The following is a 16091-nucleotide window of genomic DNA, read 5'->3' as shown; positions in this document are numbered from 1 at the left end:
TCTATGTTGTTGGGGTCCTGCAGAACCAAGTTTAGTTGATATTAAGCAGGGAGGGTCTTTTGCGGGAGTGTTGTTGGTTCCCATAATGAAGCCCAGTGGCCTGGTGCAGAAGCCCTTTCTTCAGAGGACTGGCTTCTGGGGTTCCCAGTCTGTACCCATTACTACCCCATACACTCCCAAGCTCTGAAGGTTCTGAATGTACCTGAAGACAGAGGCTTGTGTGGCTCACAGACAAGTGGGATACTTTACTGAGTTTATTATACTGCCCAGCATCCCAGGAAGTGATGTGATGTCTCAGGCCAACCTCATGAGAGCAAGCATTCATAACAGTTGTACAGGTAAAGCCTCGCTCCTCATTGCAGTTGCCAGCTTAGAGACTCCTCTGTCTCTTGGACAGTGCCCTGCCTCTGAACTCTTGGAGGCTCCTGGTTCCTGGGTCCCCAGGGTAAGTCCTCTTCACTTTTCCTAGGAGGTTGGTTACCTACTTTTACTCATCCTCCAGGTCACATCCTCCACACCAGCTCCTCTGTGAACGCTTTCCTTTTTTTTTCTTTTCCTTTATTTTCTTTTGGCCTCCCCCGAGTGGCTTGCCAGATCTTAGTATCTTAGCTCCCCGAACAGGAATTGAACCTGTGCCTTCAACAGTGAAAGCGCAGAGACCTAACCACTAGACTGCCAGAGAATTCCTTGTGAACGCTTTCCTGATCATTCCCTTTGAACCTGGAAATCTTTTACTTCCCACCTATTAGAACACGTTTTAGAAAGTGCTTCCACAGCACCATGGACAGATTTGTATTAGCACTTATCACACTGTACTCTTATTACCTGAGTCTGGGTCTCCAGGAACTGACTGTGAAGTTCCAGTGGGCTGGGACTGTGTCTGATTCATCTGAATCACCACTGCCTACCAGAGGGGCTGGAACATGGTAGACAGTAATAAATATTCGTTGAATATAGGAATTTCCTCTCTGACTAAGATGGGGTCTTGAGAGCATCTTGGAAGCAGGTTCCTGGGAGGAGGTGTCTGGTGACGATGGTGACAGGAACAGTGTGACACAGACATGTTTGCAGACTGTGGGGTACTGAGCCCCCTGGGGATGTGGTCCATCCCGAGAGATCAGGGACAGAGACAAGCATGTCCAGCAGCCCTGAGGATTCACGCACCTGGAGTGGCCTCTGTAGCCACGGTGGCCTGAGGAAGCCCAAGGAAGGGCAGGACCACATCAGCTGGGGAGGAGCCCTGCTGTCCTGCGTGTGGCAGGCATAGTGTGGGCAAGGCTGAGCCAGCATGCACTGTCTCTGGAGGATCTGGCTTCCCACTGCCCTGTAGTTCCCTGGACCTTGGGGTTCTGAAGGATGGTTCTGTGAGGAACAAGGCTACTCAGAGATTTCATGAGAAAAAATCTCCATGAAGGCTCTTGAGAAAGGTCTTTGTGGACTAGACAGTAACTTGAGAACTACAGACCCTGGGGAAAGATCAGGCCAGTGAGGATGTAGGAAGCAGTCAGAGAAGGCCTTGCGAACCAAGCGAAGCAATCGGAGAGCCTTGGAAAGGTCTTAAGTTGCAGGAGTCTTATGGAAGCCCACTCCAGAGCAGTGTGGTGAACGGAAGGGAGGGAGCCAGGCTAGGAGCCCTTCCAGTTTTCTGGGTGAGAGATGACAGTGGCCTGAACCAAGATGGGGAAGCTGGAGTGGACAGGAAGGCATGGGCTAGAGAAGCGTTCGGAGGCGAAAGGGATAGGACCTGGTGACGGGTGTGAGGAGTGACTAGGAGGACCAAGGCTTACACCCCAGGTGACTGAGTGGGGTGAGCAGATTTGTGGGTGACGAGATGAGCTCAGTTTGGGACATGGGAGGTTTGAGGTGCTGTGGGTCATCCGAGGGGAGCTGTCCTTTGGGCAGTTGGAGGCAGAGACCCTGCTGGAGTCCAGAGGACGGGTGGAGGAGATCCCAGGAGGAGTAGAGACAGGAGGTCCCAGGGAGCCCAGGGAGCATCAAGGTCTAGGGAGTTTCTTGCCCTGAGAGCTGTCTGAACACTGAATGTTGGGGGCTGGCCAGAGGAGTCCAAGAAGCGTGAGTAATCAACCCGGGTCCCCTCCAGTCCGCTAACTTGCACCCGCTCACACGTGTCGACCTACGGTTCCAGTCCCACATCTATGCTCTCACTTGCAGGCCCACATCACTCGCACAGCCCTACATTCGCAGAAGGCGCACCCCTCAGCCCTCTCTCTCTCTCTCTTCCCTCCACAGTCCCACCTCTCCCTGCAGACCCTGGGGTTAATCTTCCCCCGCCCCCAGATTAGGGGTACTGCCCCTCTTTGTGCGGCCCAAGTGCCCGAGGCGAGAGACCTGGGAGGCTTGCGGCCATCCGGGCAGCTGAGTTGGGGAGGGCGGAGAGGGGCGCGGGGGTGGAGACACAAAAGGGGGGCGGGATCCCGGCTGCAGCTGTCCCGCGAGGGGCCGGGACAAAAGGCCTGCTGGCGGGCCCGCTGGAACCGTTTTCATGCTTGTTGGGATTAGGCGCAGGAAACGTCGCTCGCAATCGTGCGGATCAACAGTCCCGTGAGCGCCGGCGCGTGGGGCGGGCTCGGCTCCACCCGCCCCCAGCTTTGTGCTGAGCCCTCGGCTCCAGGCGGCGCAGGGGTCCGGGGAGGCCGCCCCTTTGTCCGTGCCTTTCGGGGGACGAGCCCCGCCCGGGGACCGCTGGACACCAGCTGAACGCCGGCCTCCTGCCCTCTCCTTCCTCCCCAGCACGGAGCACTAGGGCTCCACCTTGCGCCCCATTATGGGGCAAGCTCACGGCCCCCCAAGCACCGAGCCCCTCGGACTGCTCCCATCCCACGGCCCGAGCCCTCTTTCATCCCCGGTGGGGGGTGGGGGGGTGGGAGGGTGTACATACAGGTCCTTGGGGGACCTGGCCCCTCCCCCGGCCCTGACCTCAGTATGATGATTCCCCCTTTCCCTGGGCCACCTCCCTCCTCCCGCCGGCCAGTCCCACAACCAGCCGAATCTCTTCTCAAATCTACTGGAGATAAAAAAAAAAATGGAGCAAGTAGAAGATCGACCGCCCCTGAGCCTAGGGGTTTGGGAAGAGGAGCTGGGAAGGTTAAGGTGTGGCTAGAAGCCTTCAGGCCTGGAGACGGCAGAGCAGACACATTTCTAGCTGTCCGGCGCTGGGGCTGGGAGAGGCTCGGGGGTCTGCGGCGGTGTGCAAACCACCCCCCACCCCGGGCTGGGAGCACTTTTATTTCTGAGAGGGGTTGGGGAAGGAGGAGGAAGCACGCGTGTGGGTCTGTGTCCAGGAGTGTGTGTGGGTGTGTGTGTGTGTGTCTGTGCACGGGTGCAGTGCATAGGCATGGGGTGTAGTGCCCCTGTGTCTGTGGGTGCCTGGTGGGTGTGGGCATGTATATGAGCGTGGATTTGAGGTCTGATTTGGAACACCCCCATCTCATGCTCCTCACCACCAGCATCCCCATTAAACTCATAGGTCTGGGAGTCAAGACCCTTTAGCAATTATTTTTAATATACAGCACAACTGCCCGGCTGCATCTCCTAGCTCTGATGACCTCCCCATCCTCTCCTAGTCAGATAGTAACAGCTGACATTTATGGACTCCTTCCTATGTGCCAGGCTCAGCTCTAAGCCCTTTACATGTATAAACTTATTGAACTCTCACAAAATGCTATGAGAGAAACACTAACTGCCCCATTTCACAGTTGAAAAAAGTGAGGCACAGCTAGTAAGTGGAAGATCCGAGACACCTGGGTCCAGTCTGCACCAGGAATCACTATGCTTTGTTGAGGCACAGCTAGTAAGTGGAAGATTCGAGACACCTGGGTCCAGTCTGCACTAGGAATCACTATCCTTTGTTGCCTCAACTTCTACTCATTCTCTAGGCTCTTCTTCCTCCAGGAAGTTTTCCTTGATCAGGTGTTCAGAGATCTCATTGCTTTCCTGTTCTTGTTACCTGTTCTTGTTACCTGTTCATGCTGTGATTAGGAGGAAACACTAACACTGGGTTTGGGGTGTGGCCTGTAGGAAACAGAGGCTGGCAAACATGTCACAGGCTGCCATCAGGGGACATTCAATCTCCTTAGAGATAGCCACTACAGACCTTTCTCCACTTATAATGGGGTTCCATCCCGATAAACCCATTGTAAATTGACAGCATTGTGAGTAAAAAATGCATTTAATACACCTGACCTACTGAACATCATAGCTTAGCCTAACCTACATTAAACATGCTCAAAACACTCACATTAGCCTACAGTTGGGCAAAACCATCTAACATAAAGCCTGTTTCATAGTAAAGTGTTGAATATCTCATGTGATTTATTGAATACTGTACTGAAAGTGAAAAACAGAATGGTTGTATGGGTACAGAATGGTTGTAAGTGTATCAGTTGTTTACCCTGATGATTGTATAGCCGACTGGGAGTTGCCTCTGCCCAGCATCCCGAGGGTATTGAGAGACTGACTATCATACTGCAGATCACCAGCCTGGGGAAAGATTAAAATTCAGAATTCAAAGTAGGTTTCTACTGAATGCTTATCAGTTTTGCACCATCAAAAAATAAAGTCAGGGCTTCCCTGGTGGCGCAGTGGTTGAGAGTCCGCCTACCGATGCAGGGGACACGGGTTCGTGCCCCGGTCCGGGAAGATCCCACATGCCACGGAGCGGCTGGGCCCGGGAGCCATGGCCGCTGAGCCTGCGCGTCCGGAGCCTGTGCTCCACAGCGGGAGAGGCCGCAGCAGTGAGAGGCCCGCATACCGGGGAGAAAAAAAAAAAGTCAAAAAGTCATAAATCAGATTCTCCTAGGTGAGCTGGGGAGTGAACCTGGCGTCTGGCCCTCCATCCGACACGCCAGGGAAGAGGCACCAGAGACCATCTGCGGTTCCCATGCACAGGAGTCTTCCTCCCAGAGTAAAAATGGGCCAGAAGGAATGAGGATAATGAGGAGGATTAGTGAGGTACAGGGGATCTCCAGCCCAGACATTTGAAGAGAATTCAGCGAGCAGCAAAAATTCTGTGGAGCTGCAGAGGATGGTAGCCCTCACAGCCGAGGGCTGCAGCGAGACGGGCTTTCAGAGTGATGAAGACTGCTTTGAAAACCAGAACACATCAGGAAATGACAATTCCCTAAGGAATAGAGTTGTGCAAAAGAGAACAAGAAAAGGGCAAACAGGGGGAAGAGCAAGTCACCACTGAGCAGGATTCTCCAAGAAAGGCTGAAGATGAGGAGGACGATCGAGAGACACGTCAAAAGGTGCCTGGAAAGGAAGTATGGTACAGTTTATGAGTTTTGTAGGGGACGCAAAACAACCCTTAAGTATATCATCTGGGGCATTTTAATAGCAAGTTACCTGGCTCTGGTGATTGCGGCCTGTGTGCTGAACTTTCGCAGAGCCCTTCCTCTTTTCGTGATGACGGTAGTTGCCATCTTCTGTGTGATCTGGGATCACTTCATGGCCAGATATGAATCTCAAATCGCTCAGTTCCCGTCTCCTGGCTAAAGGCTTCTGGACAGCCATTGGTTCTGGCTGAAGTGGGTGATTTGGGCCTGCCTGATCCTGGGAGTTCTTTTCTGGCTGGTCTTTGACACCACCAGATTGGGCCAACAGCAGCTGTTGTCCTTCGGTGGACTCCTAATGTACCTTATCCTGACATTTCTATTTTCCAAGCACCCAACCAGAGTTTACTGGAGGCCTGTCTTCTGGGGTATTGGGTTACAGTTTCTCCTTGGGCTTTTGATACTAAGGACGGAAACTGGATTTATGGCTTTTGACTGGTTACGGAGACAGGTTCTGACATTCCTGGAGTACACTGATGCTGGCTCCACATTTGTCTTTGGTGAGAACTATAAAGACCACTTTTTTGCATTTAAGGTCCCGCCCATCGTGGGTTTCTTCAGCACTGTGATGTCCATGTTGCACTACCTCGGACTGATGCAGTGGATCATTAAAAAGCATTCCCGTGTCCACATCGAAGCAGGAAGGAAGGAGAGAGGATGCAACAGGAAGTCCCCATTCTGAGGAGGGCACCACAGTCTCTGGTGGGAAGGACCACTACAAATTGGGACCATCAACCATGTTTGTTTGAGAGGATGGATGGGTAATGCTATTGACTATGGGAACATCTCCTGTTGAATCTGTAGTTCCTTCTGGCAATAGATTTGTTGGACAGAGAGTCTCCACTGCTGGTCCAACCACATTTACCATACGTCACCAAGTCCGAACTCCACACAATCATGACCACTGGGTTCTCTACCATTGCTGGAAGTGTCTTAGGTGCATTTATTTCTTTTGGGGTTTCATCCAATTCACCTGTTAACTGCTTCAGTTATGTCCACACCTGCAGCATTGGCTATTTCTAAACTTTCTTGACCTGAGACAGAAACACCTAAAATAACCCTCAGGGAGCATCTTCATCCATTTCCCTGGTGGCGAACATCGCTGTGAATTTGATTGCCTTTCTGGCCCTGTTGTCTTTTGTGAATTCAGCCCTTTCCTGGTTTGGAAACATGTTTGACTACCCACAACTGAGTTTCGAAGTAATATGCTCCTACATCTTCATGCCCTTTTCTTTTTTTTTTTTTTTTTCATGCCCTTTTCCTTCATGATGGGAGTGGACTGGCAAGACAGCTTTATGGTTGCCAAACTCATAGGTTATATAAGACATTCTTCAATGAATTTGTGGCTCATCAGAAACTCTCAAAATTGATCCATTTAAGGCAAGAGGGTGGACCCAATTTGTGGATGGTGTGCAGCAATATATGTCGATTCATGTTGAGACAATTGCCACTCATGCTCTCTGTGGCTTTGCCAATTTCGGTTCCCTAGGCATAGTGATAGGCGGGCGGATTCACATCCACAGCACTTACCAGCACTTCTGTAGACGTCAACCACCATCATGTTTTGGAGAATGCCTTCAACTCCAGCTCAGTTAGAAACACAACCAATGTAGTATCTTGCTGCCAGAGTCTACTGAGCAGTACTGTTGCCAAGGGTCCTGGTGAGGTCATCCCAGAAGGAAACCATAGCCTGTATTTGAAGGACTGCTGCAATTTGTTGAATCCACCAACACTAAACTGCAGTTGGGTTCCTAATACATTTTGAGTTCAGCCACTTCTCCAACAGAACTCTAAGTACAGGTGCTGAATTTTCTACTTCGGGGAGGAAAAAAAATGCTATTTCCACAGATTGATACTTCTGTCATGGAATCAGCTTTAATTGGAAAGAAGGAAAACAGGATGAACACTTCAGTCTCCAGTCCCAGAAATGTTTTCTGTCTCAGAAGGAAATTCTAGAGACAATGCTGAGATGCTTCTTAATGAAGTGCTCATCACCAATGCTCTTAATAGCATAAAGACTAGGTTTTATGAGAAAATACACACACTAATGACTGGAATAAAGGGGGATTCATACAAAAGAAAGAATGTGAAAAAGGTTTTGGAATACCTTAATTTATTTGTGTTTTCATTTTTCTTCATACACAAGAGTAATTTTTTTAATCCATGTGTAAATAGTTGATTTGTGTTTGTGTGTGTGTGTGTGTGTGTGTGTGTGTGTGGTGATGGTGTTGATAATGAAGTAGGGATCTAAATGCCCAAAGGACTCTTTATCTCTGAAGTACAATATACTAGGATGTTTCTAGTTACTTTTTTAAAAAAATCATAAATCGGGGACTTCCCTGGTGGTCCAGTGCCTTACAATGCAGGGGACGCGGGTTCAATCCCTGGTCAGGGAACTAAGATCCCACATGCCGCGGGGCAACTAATCCCGTGCTCCACAACTACTGAGCTTGCGCGCCTCAACTAGAGAGCCCACGTGCTGCAAACTACAGAGCCCACCCGCTCTGGAGCCTGCACACCACAACTAGAGAGAAGCCTGCGCGCCACAAGGAAGAGCCCGGCGTGCCACAAGGAAAGATCCCGCATATGCCTCAATGAAGATCCCACGCAGCCAAAAATGATAAAATAAAATAAATAAATAATAAATAAGTCTTAAAAAAAAATCATAAATCGAATCATCATAAGTCGGGCACCATCTGTACACAGAGCTCCGATATGATATGCCACACCTACTAGGGCTTGGGAGCCCACCTACCTTCTGCAGTCTCCTTATCCCCGTAACTCCTACCCTCCTCATTCCCACTTCACTCCCTGCCTCCCTGCACCCCAGGTTTTAATCCCATCCCCTCTGACAACACTTGATGGTGCAGACCTATTTGGGGTCCCTGGAGAGAAGGTTTCCATGGACCCAGACCCTTCTTCTCCCCAGAGGACCCAGCCCTGCACTACCTCCCTGCCAACCCCTTCCATGCTTCCTCCTGTCCCTCGGGCCTGCTCAGGCCTCTGCTGTGTGCCTTGACCTGTGGGTCTCTGGGTCTCAGCCCCAACCTCATCCCTCATTCCTCCTATTAAGCAAGTCTCCTCAGGTAGGACCAGAAACCTGAGTTAGACTTCCCTGCTCCTGGTCATGGGGTTTCACTCTGGCAGGAAGGGGAAGGTGGCTCACTGGCTAAACCCCTCCCTAGTGTATGGAACTTCCCCACTCTTCTCACTGGCCCAGGGACTAAGAAATCCCCACTCAGTGACTTTAAAACAACCTCCCAAGTATAGAAGTCTCCGGCAGAGACCTTCACAGAGGGCAGCTGCAGCTCCCCCTCTCCTTGGCTGAGCGGCTAATGCATTAGTCTTTTGGATGCAAGTCTTATCTACCTGCGCAGGCAAGACTTGCTCAAGGGCAGGGCTGGCACTGTAGGGCTTTGTGCAGGGGGGCCTTGATTGTTTTAATGCATACAAAGCATCTTCAGACCCATTTCCTCGTTCAGTCTGTACAGTTGTCACAGGCAAAGAAACAGGGGCAGTCTAGACAGTCTCTGCACCAGGTCTTCTCCACCCAGGTACAGCAGTAGCCTCAGAGCTTCCCACTATCAGGCCTGATGGCCAGCGTGCCTGATTGGAAACAGCAATTCTTGGCTGGGTCAGCTCATCCACTGGGGTCCTGCCTCAACATCCCGGCCCCAAACTCTGCTGGCCTGGCTCCAGCCCTGACTTCCTGCTCTTGTCAAGCTCCTTCCCTAACCCACCACCACACCAGGGTCTGGGTCTGTCCCTAAACCCAGGATTGGCAGGGCTCCTGTCAACGTGCAATTCACCACACTTGGTCTGGCTTTCGCCTTTTTCTCAGCTCAGAAAGCTCTCTTATGGAGAGGAATATTAGGCAGCTTTATTTTTTAAAAGCCTTTTTAAAATGATGTCTTTTAAATTTTAGATTCAGACTCCTTAAGGAAAAATTTGATTGTTTTTCTGTGAAAAAGTTAAGTGTGCAACACAAAAGCACTATCTATAATAATAATTCTCATTAACATAGTTTACTATGTGCCAGGTACAGTATATATCCATTTAACCCTTGCAACAACCCTATGAGGTAGTTACTACTATTGTCTTCATTTAAAGATGAGGAAACTGGAGAACAGAGAAGTTAATTGATTTGCCCAAGGTCACAGAGACAGAAAGAAATGGCGCCAACATCCAAATCCAGGGGTCTGGCTTCTGAGTCTGTGCTCTTAACCACCGGTTTTACTCAGAAAAGCCTTCATGCATTCAGGAAAGGGGCCTTTTCTGAAAATTCACCCTCTTGTGCTCTGAGGGCTTGATGTTGTCTTGTTAGAAATCCTCACAGTTAAAGTTATTCAAATCTAGTTACAGCCCTTTGCTAGAACAACGTCTCTTAATAAATGGAACTTATTAAAACTGGTCCAGTATCAGGACTTCCCTGGTGGTGCAGTGGTTAAGAATCCGCCTGCCAATGCAGGGGACACGGGTTAGAGCCCTGGCCCGGGAAGATCCCACATGCCGTGGAGCAACTAAGCCCGTGTGCCACAACTACTGAGCCTGCGTTCTAGAGTCCACGAGCCACAACTACTGAGCCCATGTGCTGCAACTACTGAAGCCCGTGCACCTAGAGCCAGTGCTCCACAACAAGAGAAGCCACCACAATGAGAAGTCCACGCACTGCAACAAAGAGTAGCCTCCTCTCGCCACAACTAGAGAAAGCCTGTGCGCAGCAACAAGGACCCAACGCAGCCAAAAATAAATATAAAATAAATAAATTTTTTTTTTAAAAAAGAGTCCGTTCGCCAATGCAGGAGACATGGGTTTGAGCCCTGATCCGGGAGGATCCCGCATGCTGCGGCGCAACTAAGCCCGTGCGCCACAACTACTGAAGCCTGTACACCTAGAGCCCGTGCTCCGCAACAAAGAGAAGCCACCGCAATGAGAAGCCCGCACACTGCCACGAAGAGTAGCCCCCGCTGTCCACAACTAGAAAAAGCCCGCGTGCAGCAACGAAGACCCAATGCAGCCAAAAATAAATAAATAAAATAAATAAATTTATTTTTTTAAAAAAGAAAAAGAAATAATGAGACACACCTTAAAAAAAAAACAAAACTGGTCCAGTATCGTTTCTGTTTAGATGTCAAATGTCGAGATAACAAGAATTATTAACGTCCTGGGTCACTGTTTCAGCAAGAAGTATACTTTGTGAGGTTTAAAATATATATACCTTGTTGGGGAGGGATAAAAGGAAATATTAGATTTCTCTGAAATGTTTCCATTTTTATAAGTAGAATTAATTTTTATTTGTATAATTTAAAACAATCAATAAAATATGCCTTTATCTGATCAATCAAAATATGCCTCCTGTAGCACGAAGCCTCTAAGATGGCCCCTGATGACCCCTCCCCACCATGTACTCAGAGCCTTGTGTAATATTCTCCCTTTAAGCAACCTTTTTTTTTTTTTTTTGGCGGTACACGGGCCTCTCACCGCTGTGGCCTCTCCCATCGCAGAGCACAGGCTCCGGACGTGCAGGCTCAGCAGCCATGGCTCACGGGTCCAGCCCCTCCGTGGCATGTGGGATCTTCCAGGACCGGACCGGGGCACGAACTCGCGTCCCCTGCATCGGCAGGCGTACCCTCAAGCACTGCGCCACCAGGGAAGCCCGCAACTTATTTTTAACCAATAAAATATGGCGACACTGAGGAATGTCACTTCTGTGATTAGGTGGCAGGAAACTGTGACTTCTGTCTTGTTAATACTCTATAACTTTCTTGGCTTGCATGATTTGATGAAGCAAGCTGCCCACATGGAAGGAACTAAAAGTGATCTCCAGCCTACAGCCCTCCGGGAACTGAATGCTCCCAACAAAGGAGACCAGGGACCTTGGACTGACATCTTTTTTTTTTTTTTAAAGGTCAGTATGCGGTGTTTTTTTTTAAAATTTTAATGAATTAACTAATTCATTCATTTATGGCTGCGTTGGGTCTTCGTTGCTGTGTGCAGGCTTTCTCTAGTTGCAGGGAGCGGGGGCTCCTCTTTGTTGCGGTGCAGGAGCTTCTCATTGCAGTGGCTTCTCTTGTTGTGGATCATGGGCTCTAGGTGCGCAGGCTCAGTAGTTGTGGCACACGGGCTTAGTTGCTCCGCGGCATGTGGGATCTTCCCTGACCAGGCTCGAACCCGTGTCCCCTGCATTGGCAGGCAGATTCTTAACCACTGTGCCACCAGGGAAGCCCCTGGACTGACATCTTGATGGCAGCTCGCTGAGAGAGTCCTGACCTACAGAAATTGTGATTGTTTTAAGTCACTAAGTTTTAGGGTAATTTGTTATGCAATAGTAAATACTACAGTACTACACCAACCGCAGTTGGTTGAATCCAAGGAGGTAGAACCATGGATATGGAAGGACTACGTATATGGAGGGCTGATTATACGTTACACACAGATTTTCGACTGCATGGTGGGTTGGTGCCCCTAACTCCTGCGTTGTTCAAGGGTCAACTGTAATATACTTTTTAATAAAAGTATTGAATTTTTTAGAAACTAATTTATGAATCACCATACAAACTAATGTAAAATAGGAGATCTAATCTAGATTGGCGCCAACAAATATCTGAAGTCATGTACATGTACTATAACTACATCTGTGTCAGAACCATCTAAGGACCCTGACTCAGTCTTTCACAATCAGACCCCCCTTCAGGGAAGTAGTGGCTCCAGGGCAGGTTGAGTATATGAGTGTGATATAGGAGTGTCGGAGGTGCACATGTGTCCCTCACAATTGACGCCCCTCCCTTTCAGGCCCAAAGGTGCCTTAGGACAAGGACAATCCCATATGGGGCTCTTGGGCAGAGGCCAAAGTCTCCCCCGTCAGACTGAGAGGCCCGAAGAAAGATTCCCCCCACATCCACCTCCCCATATCCCCCCATGAGACTGCCAGCCAGAGCAGACTGAATTCCTCCCCCCAGTGTCTTTCCCAACACCCACGCCCCAGCTCCCAGCCCAGAACCCTGCTCAAAAGGGGAGCTCAGACAGTGAGGAAAAGAGGCCACCTAACAACAGGTAGAATAGAAACACAAACCCAAGAAATGAATTTCTTTGCCCCAGTTTATCTTCGTTGGTCCAGAGGCCAGGTTCACACTCAACATGCAAAAGTGAGACGCAGAGTTCCCAGGGCCATTGCTTCAGCGTCACTCCCTATACCTCTCACCTATGCACCCACTCATTTTACAGATAGGGAGACAGGGCCAGAGGCATCAGTGACCTCTGTGTCACTGCTCACCTATCAGGATTTTGCATCCTCTTGGCTCCCAAAAGCAAAGCAGGGAGCTCAACTACTTTAGTCCTTGGTTCTCTCCAGAACTCACCCGCTCTCCACCTCACGGAGCCTCTCCTCTGCTGGGGCCTGTCAAGCCCATGCACTCACAGAAGAGGGTATGGCCCAGCATCCTAAGAGTTTCCAGTGGCTGGACTGACACTGCCCACTGCCCACTCTGGAGAGCCAAACTGTGGCTCCTCCTGGCCCAGACAGTCTGATTTCAGAGAAATTGACCAAATTAATTTGACACCTAATGTTGCTACAGCCAGAGAGGCACAGCAAGTAGAAGCACAGAGAGGGAAGTAAGATTTTTCTCCAGCAGCCTTGGAACACCTCTCCACTCCTTGCAAGCTTAGAAAGCACACATCCCTTTTCTTTTTTCTTTTTTATTGAGGTGTAGTTGACATATGACATTATATTAACACAGATTCCTTTTCATCAGAAGCTTAAGTCAATATGGTTTGCAACAGCTCCCTTGCAGTGGAGAGGTGTGATTTGTTTGGAACTGGTATTGTAGAATTCCCATTCTCCTAGTCTTCTCAGGGTTCTGCCATCGTCATCTCCCCCATCCCCATCTCCCACGTGCCCAATGGCTGAGTTCAAGTGGGACAGTCCCCTATCTTCTCCTCTGATCCCGCCTCCATGCCTGCCATGGTGTCCATCACCATTCTAGCTCCCTTCCCTGATACCAGTTCTCTACCAATTGCCTTGGCAAGATTGCAGCCAAAAAGCCATAATAGGCCGGAGTAGTGACCTAACTTCCTACAGCAAATCCACCATCAGGGACAACAGCCTTAGCAGAGCAAGATCTGGGAGGAGTGAAGGGGAGGGATAAGGAGAGGTAGCCGAGAAATCCAAGAGAAAGGCTCAGCCACAGCCTTCAGATACTGAGAGCAGGCTAGCCTTCTCTCCAGGGAGCAGTGGGACCCTGTGGAGAAAAAAGGCTAGTGGAGACCACGGGTAACATAAGGTATGCATGGATGCCCCACGTGTGCAACTGAACATATATTTGCACACACTTGCTCCAGAGTCAGCCTGCAAATATACATGCTCCTAATGTATACATCCCATGCACGCACCTGCACACATGCACCCCTACACATAGGCCTGCACACACAAGGGCTCACTCACAAACACCCACCACAAATCTGCATGCTCAAACTCACTCATACAGAAACACACATCTTTTGCATATATATCTTCACTCATGCACATAAACACACACCGTGGGGTACCCATCCACACATGCATATACAAACTTACTTCCTCCTACATACATACTATACATACACATATGTACATACTCACACATAGGGCTGCTGCTTCTCACATGGCCTGTGCGCATCTGCCTACATGCTAGCACTGACATACTCACTTATGCTTCCCTGCACTCATACCAGCAAAGAATCTGTACTTGCTTGTGCACAACCACACACATGCCTGCAAATATATACATAAACCCTTGCACCCCTGTACAGAGACGCCCTTAGCCCTGGTCCTGGGGTGTGGATGGTGCTGCCCTCTGTTGGAGACAGCGGATAAGCTCCTTCCGGTTGTCTAGAATGGTGTCAAAGCTCTCCTGCAGACGGGCCTGCTGGTCAACCAACTGGTGCTGCAGGCCCCGGATCCACTGGAGCAGGGCCAGGCGACGGTACATCACCAAGTGCACATGGTGCTTCTCCTTCTCCTGCTCTTTATAGCGCTCTTGAGCCTGCAGCTGCTGTACGGCCTGGGCCACCGAGGGCAGAAGGGGAGCTGGAGGGCCAGGGCTGGGAGGGGTCCCACAGGCAGGCCCAGGGCTGCGGCTAGGGCTGTCAATGCTCAGGGAGCTGCTGGCATAGCCATTGTCCTCCAGAGGGGAGCAGACTGTGCTGGCACCACCCATCTTCTCAGGCCCAGCTCCAGGGATCTCTGCCCCCTCTGGTGGGCTGCGGACCTCCTCCTCAGGGAGTCCAGGATCCTGGAAGGCCTGGTTGTCAGAGGGCAACTCAGAGAAGCTCCTCGTCAGTATGGGTTCCACTTGGCCTGGCATCCCATGCCAATTCTCATTGGTATCTTTGGCACTTGCCATGAAGTTGGAGTTGCTGTCTGGTTGAAGCTCGGGCTGACATACTCCAGGAGGCGCGTCCCCCGGGAACTGCCCCCCTTCAGCTACCCCTGGCTGGATGGCAAACATCTGGTCTGTCAAAGGGAAGCAGAGAATGAGTCAGAGCAGGACAGCGTGGGGTGCCTGAAGTAGAGGCAGCCTAGCAGCAGGGACAAGGCTGCTCCTTTCCCTTGGCTCTGGTAACACCTCCCTTGGTGGTTTTCCTCTTCCCTCTCTGACTGCTGATTCAGTCTCCTCACAGGGTTTTCCCGCAGCCCTGAGGCAGGCTGTCCTCTGATCTCTCTGCCTCTAGTTAAAAATGTAAGTTTGTCATGGCTCCCTCCCTAACCTCCTGCTAACCCTCTTCCGGCCTGCAAGGCCGTGCTTCATCTGGCCCCCGCTCACTGCTCCAGACTTGCCTCTTGCCACTCTGCCTCCACACTGCTCAGAGATCTCCAGACACACCATTTTTCTCCTCATACAACTCCCTGGGCCTATAATATCCTTCCTCTCCCCTTCCCTCTAAGCTCTTCCCTTCTGCACCCAGCAAATTCCTTTTCATACTTCAAAACGCAGCTCTAGTACGCCCACTTCCCTGAAGCTATCCTGATATCCTCCCCACTGCCCCGATATACACAAACACACACAGTTAACTATGCCTTCCTCAGGATCCCCACTGCCCTGGGTATATGCTGTCTTATTCATGTTTGTTTCTTGTCCCCGGTACATAGTTTATGATCAATAAATGTCTATTCAGCTTTTTTTTGGTTTTGTTTTGTATCTTGTAATAGCAGCTTACTGGCTCCCTAGCTAGACATGGAATTCCTCTATATACCCTCCATCATATTCAGGAGCCAGCACAGAACGTGGCACTAAGCAGGCATCAGCACATCCTTGCTAAGTGAGTAAGTGAATGGGGGAGGGGGACTGCAGTGGGCTATCTATGCTCAGGGAGACGGGCCAAGAGTAGCAGAGGCTACTGCTGACTGCCCAGGGCCGGAAGAGCTGGGTTGGGTTCCCTCCTCTGCCCAGTGAGGAAGCCCTTCTCCCACTGACAAGCCTCTCTTCTGACCTTGCCCCTTCCCTCCATGTATAGTACTATCCCGGGTCCCTGCCTCTAGCTTGCTCCATCCTGAGGCCCTAGAGAGAGAACACACCACATTATTCTTTCCTCCCCAATAACTGACTTCTCCCAAAATTAGGGTTTAAATTGACAAGAAGTTCCTACTGACCATAAACTACTAGGATTAGAAAAACTGGGGATCAGTAAGAGTGAGGGGGAGCGTAAGTGGAGGTGGCAGGGACCCTCCCCACATCCAGGTGGGAAGAAGTCCTGGGGGCAATG

General features: G+C 50.2%; 1 protein-coding gene and 1 pseudogene across 2 annotated transcripts; one reads left to right on the top strand and one right to left on the bottom strand.

The window, feature by feature from the left end:
• Positions 1 to 289: 289 nt before the first annotated feature.
• Positions 290 to 7116, top strand: LOC309974906 (solute carrier family 28 member 3-like; annotated as a pseudogene). Its single transcript has 3 exons — positions 290 to 445; positions 4994 to 5974; positions 6102 to 7116. The product of its transcript is annotated as a solute carrier family 28 member 3-like (transcript).
• Positions 7117 to 14146: 7030 nt separating this feature from the next.
• Positions 14147 to 14836, bottom strand: LOC309975879 (UPF0500 protein C1orf216; the record flags this gene model as incomplete). Its single annotated transcript, XM_082861210.1, has 1 exon — positions 14147 to 14836. One exon carries the CDS (start codon positions 14834 to 14836, stop codon positions 14147 to 14149), a length of 690 nt encoding a protein of 229 aa, XP_082717336.1.
• Positions 14837 to 16091: the final 1255 nt, after the last annotated feature.

The sequence above is a fragment of the Leucopleurus acutus genome, assembly GCF_964270905.1.
Source record: "Leucopleurus acutus genome assembly, chromosome: 2".
Lineage (NCBI taxonomy): Eukaryota > Metazoa > Chordata > Mammalia > Artiodactyla > Delphinidae > Leucopleurus > Leucopleurus acutus.
Note: the sequence above shows the minus strand (reverse complement) of the source record. Positions and strands in the feature narration are given on the sequence as shown.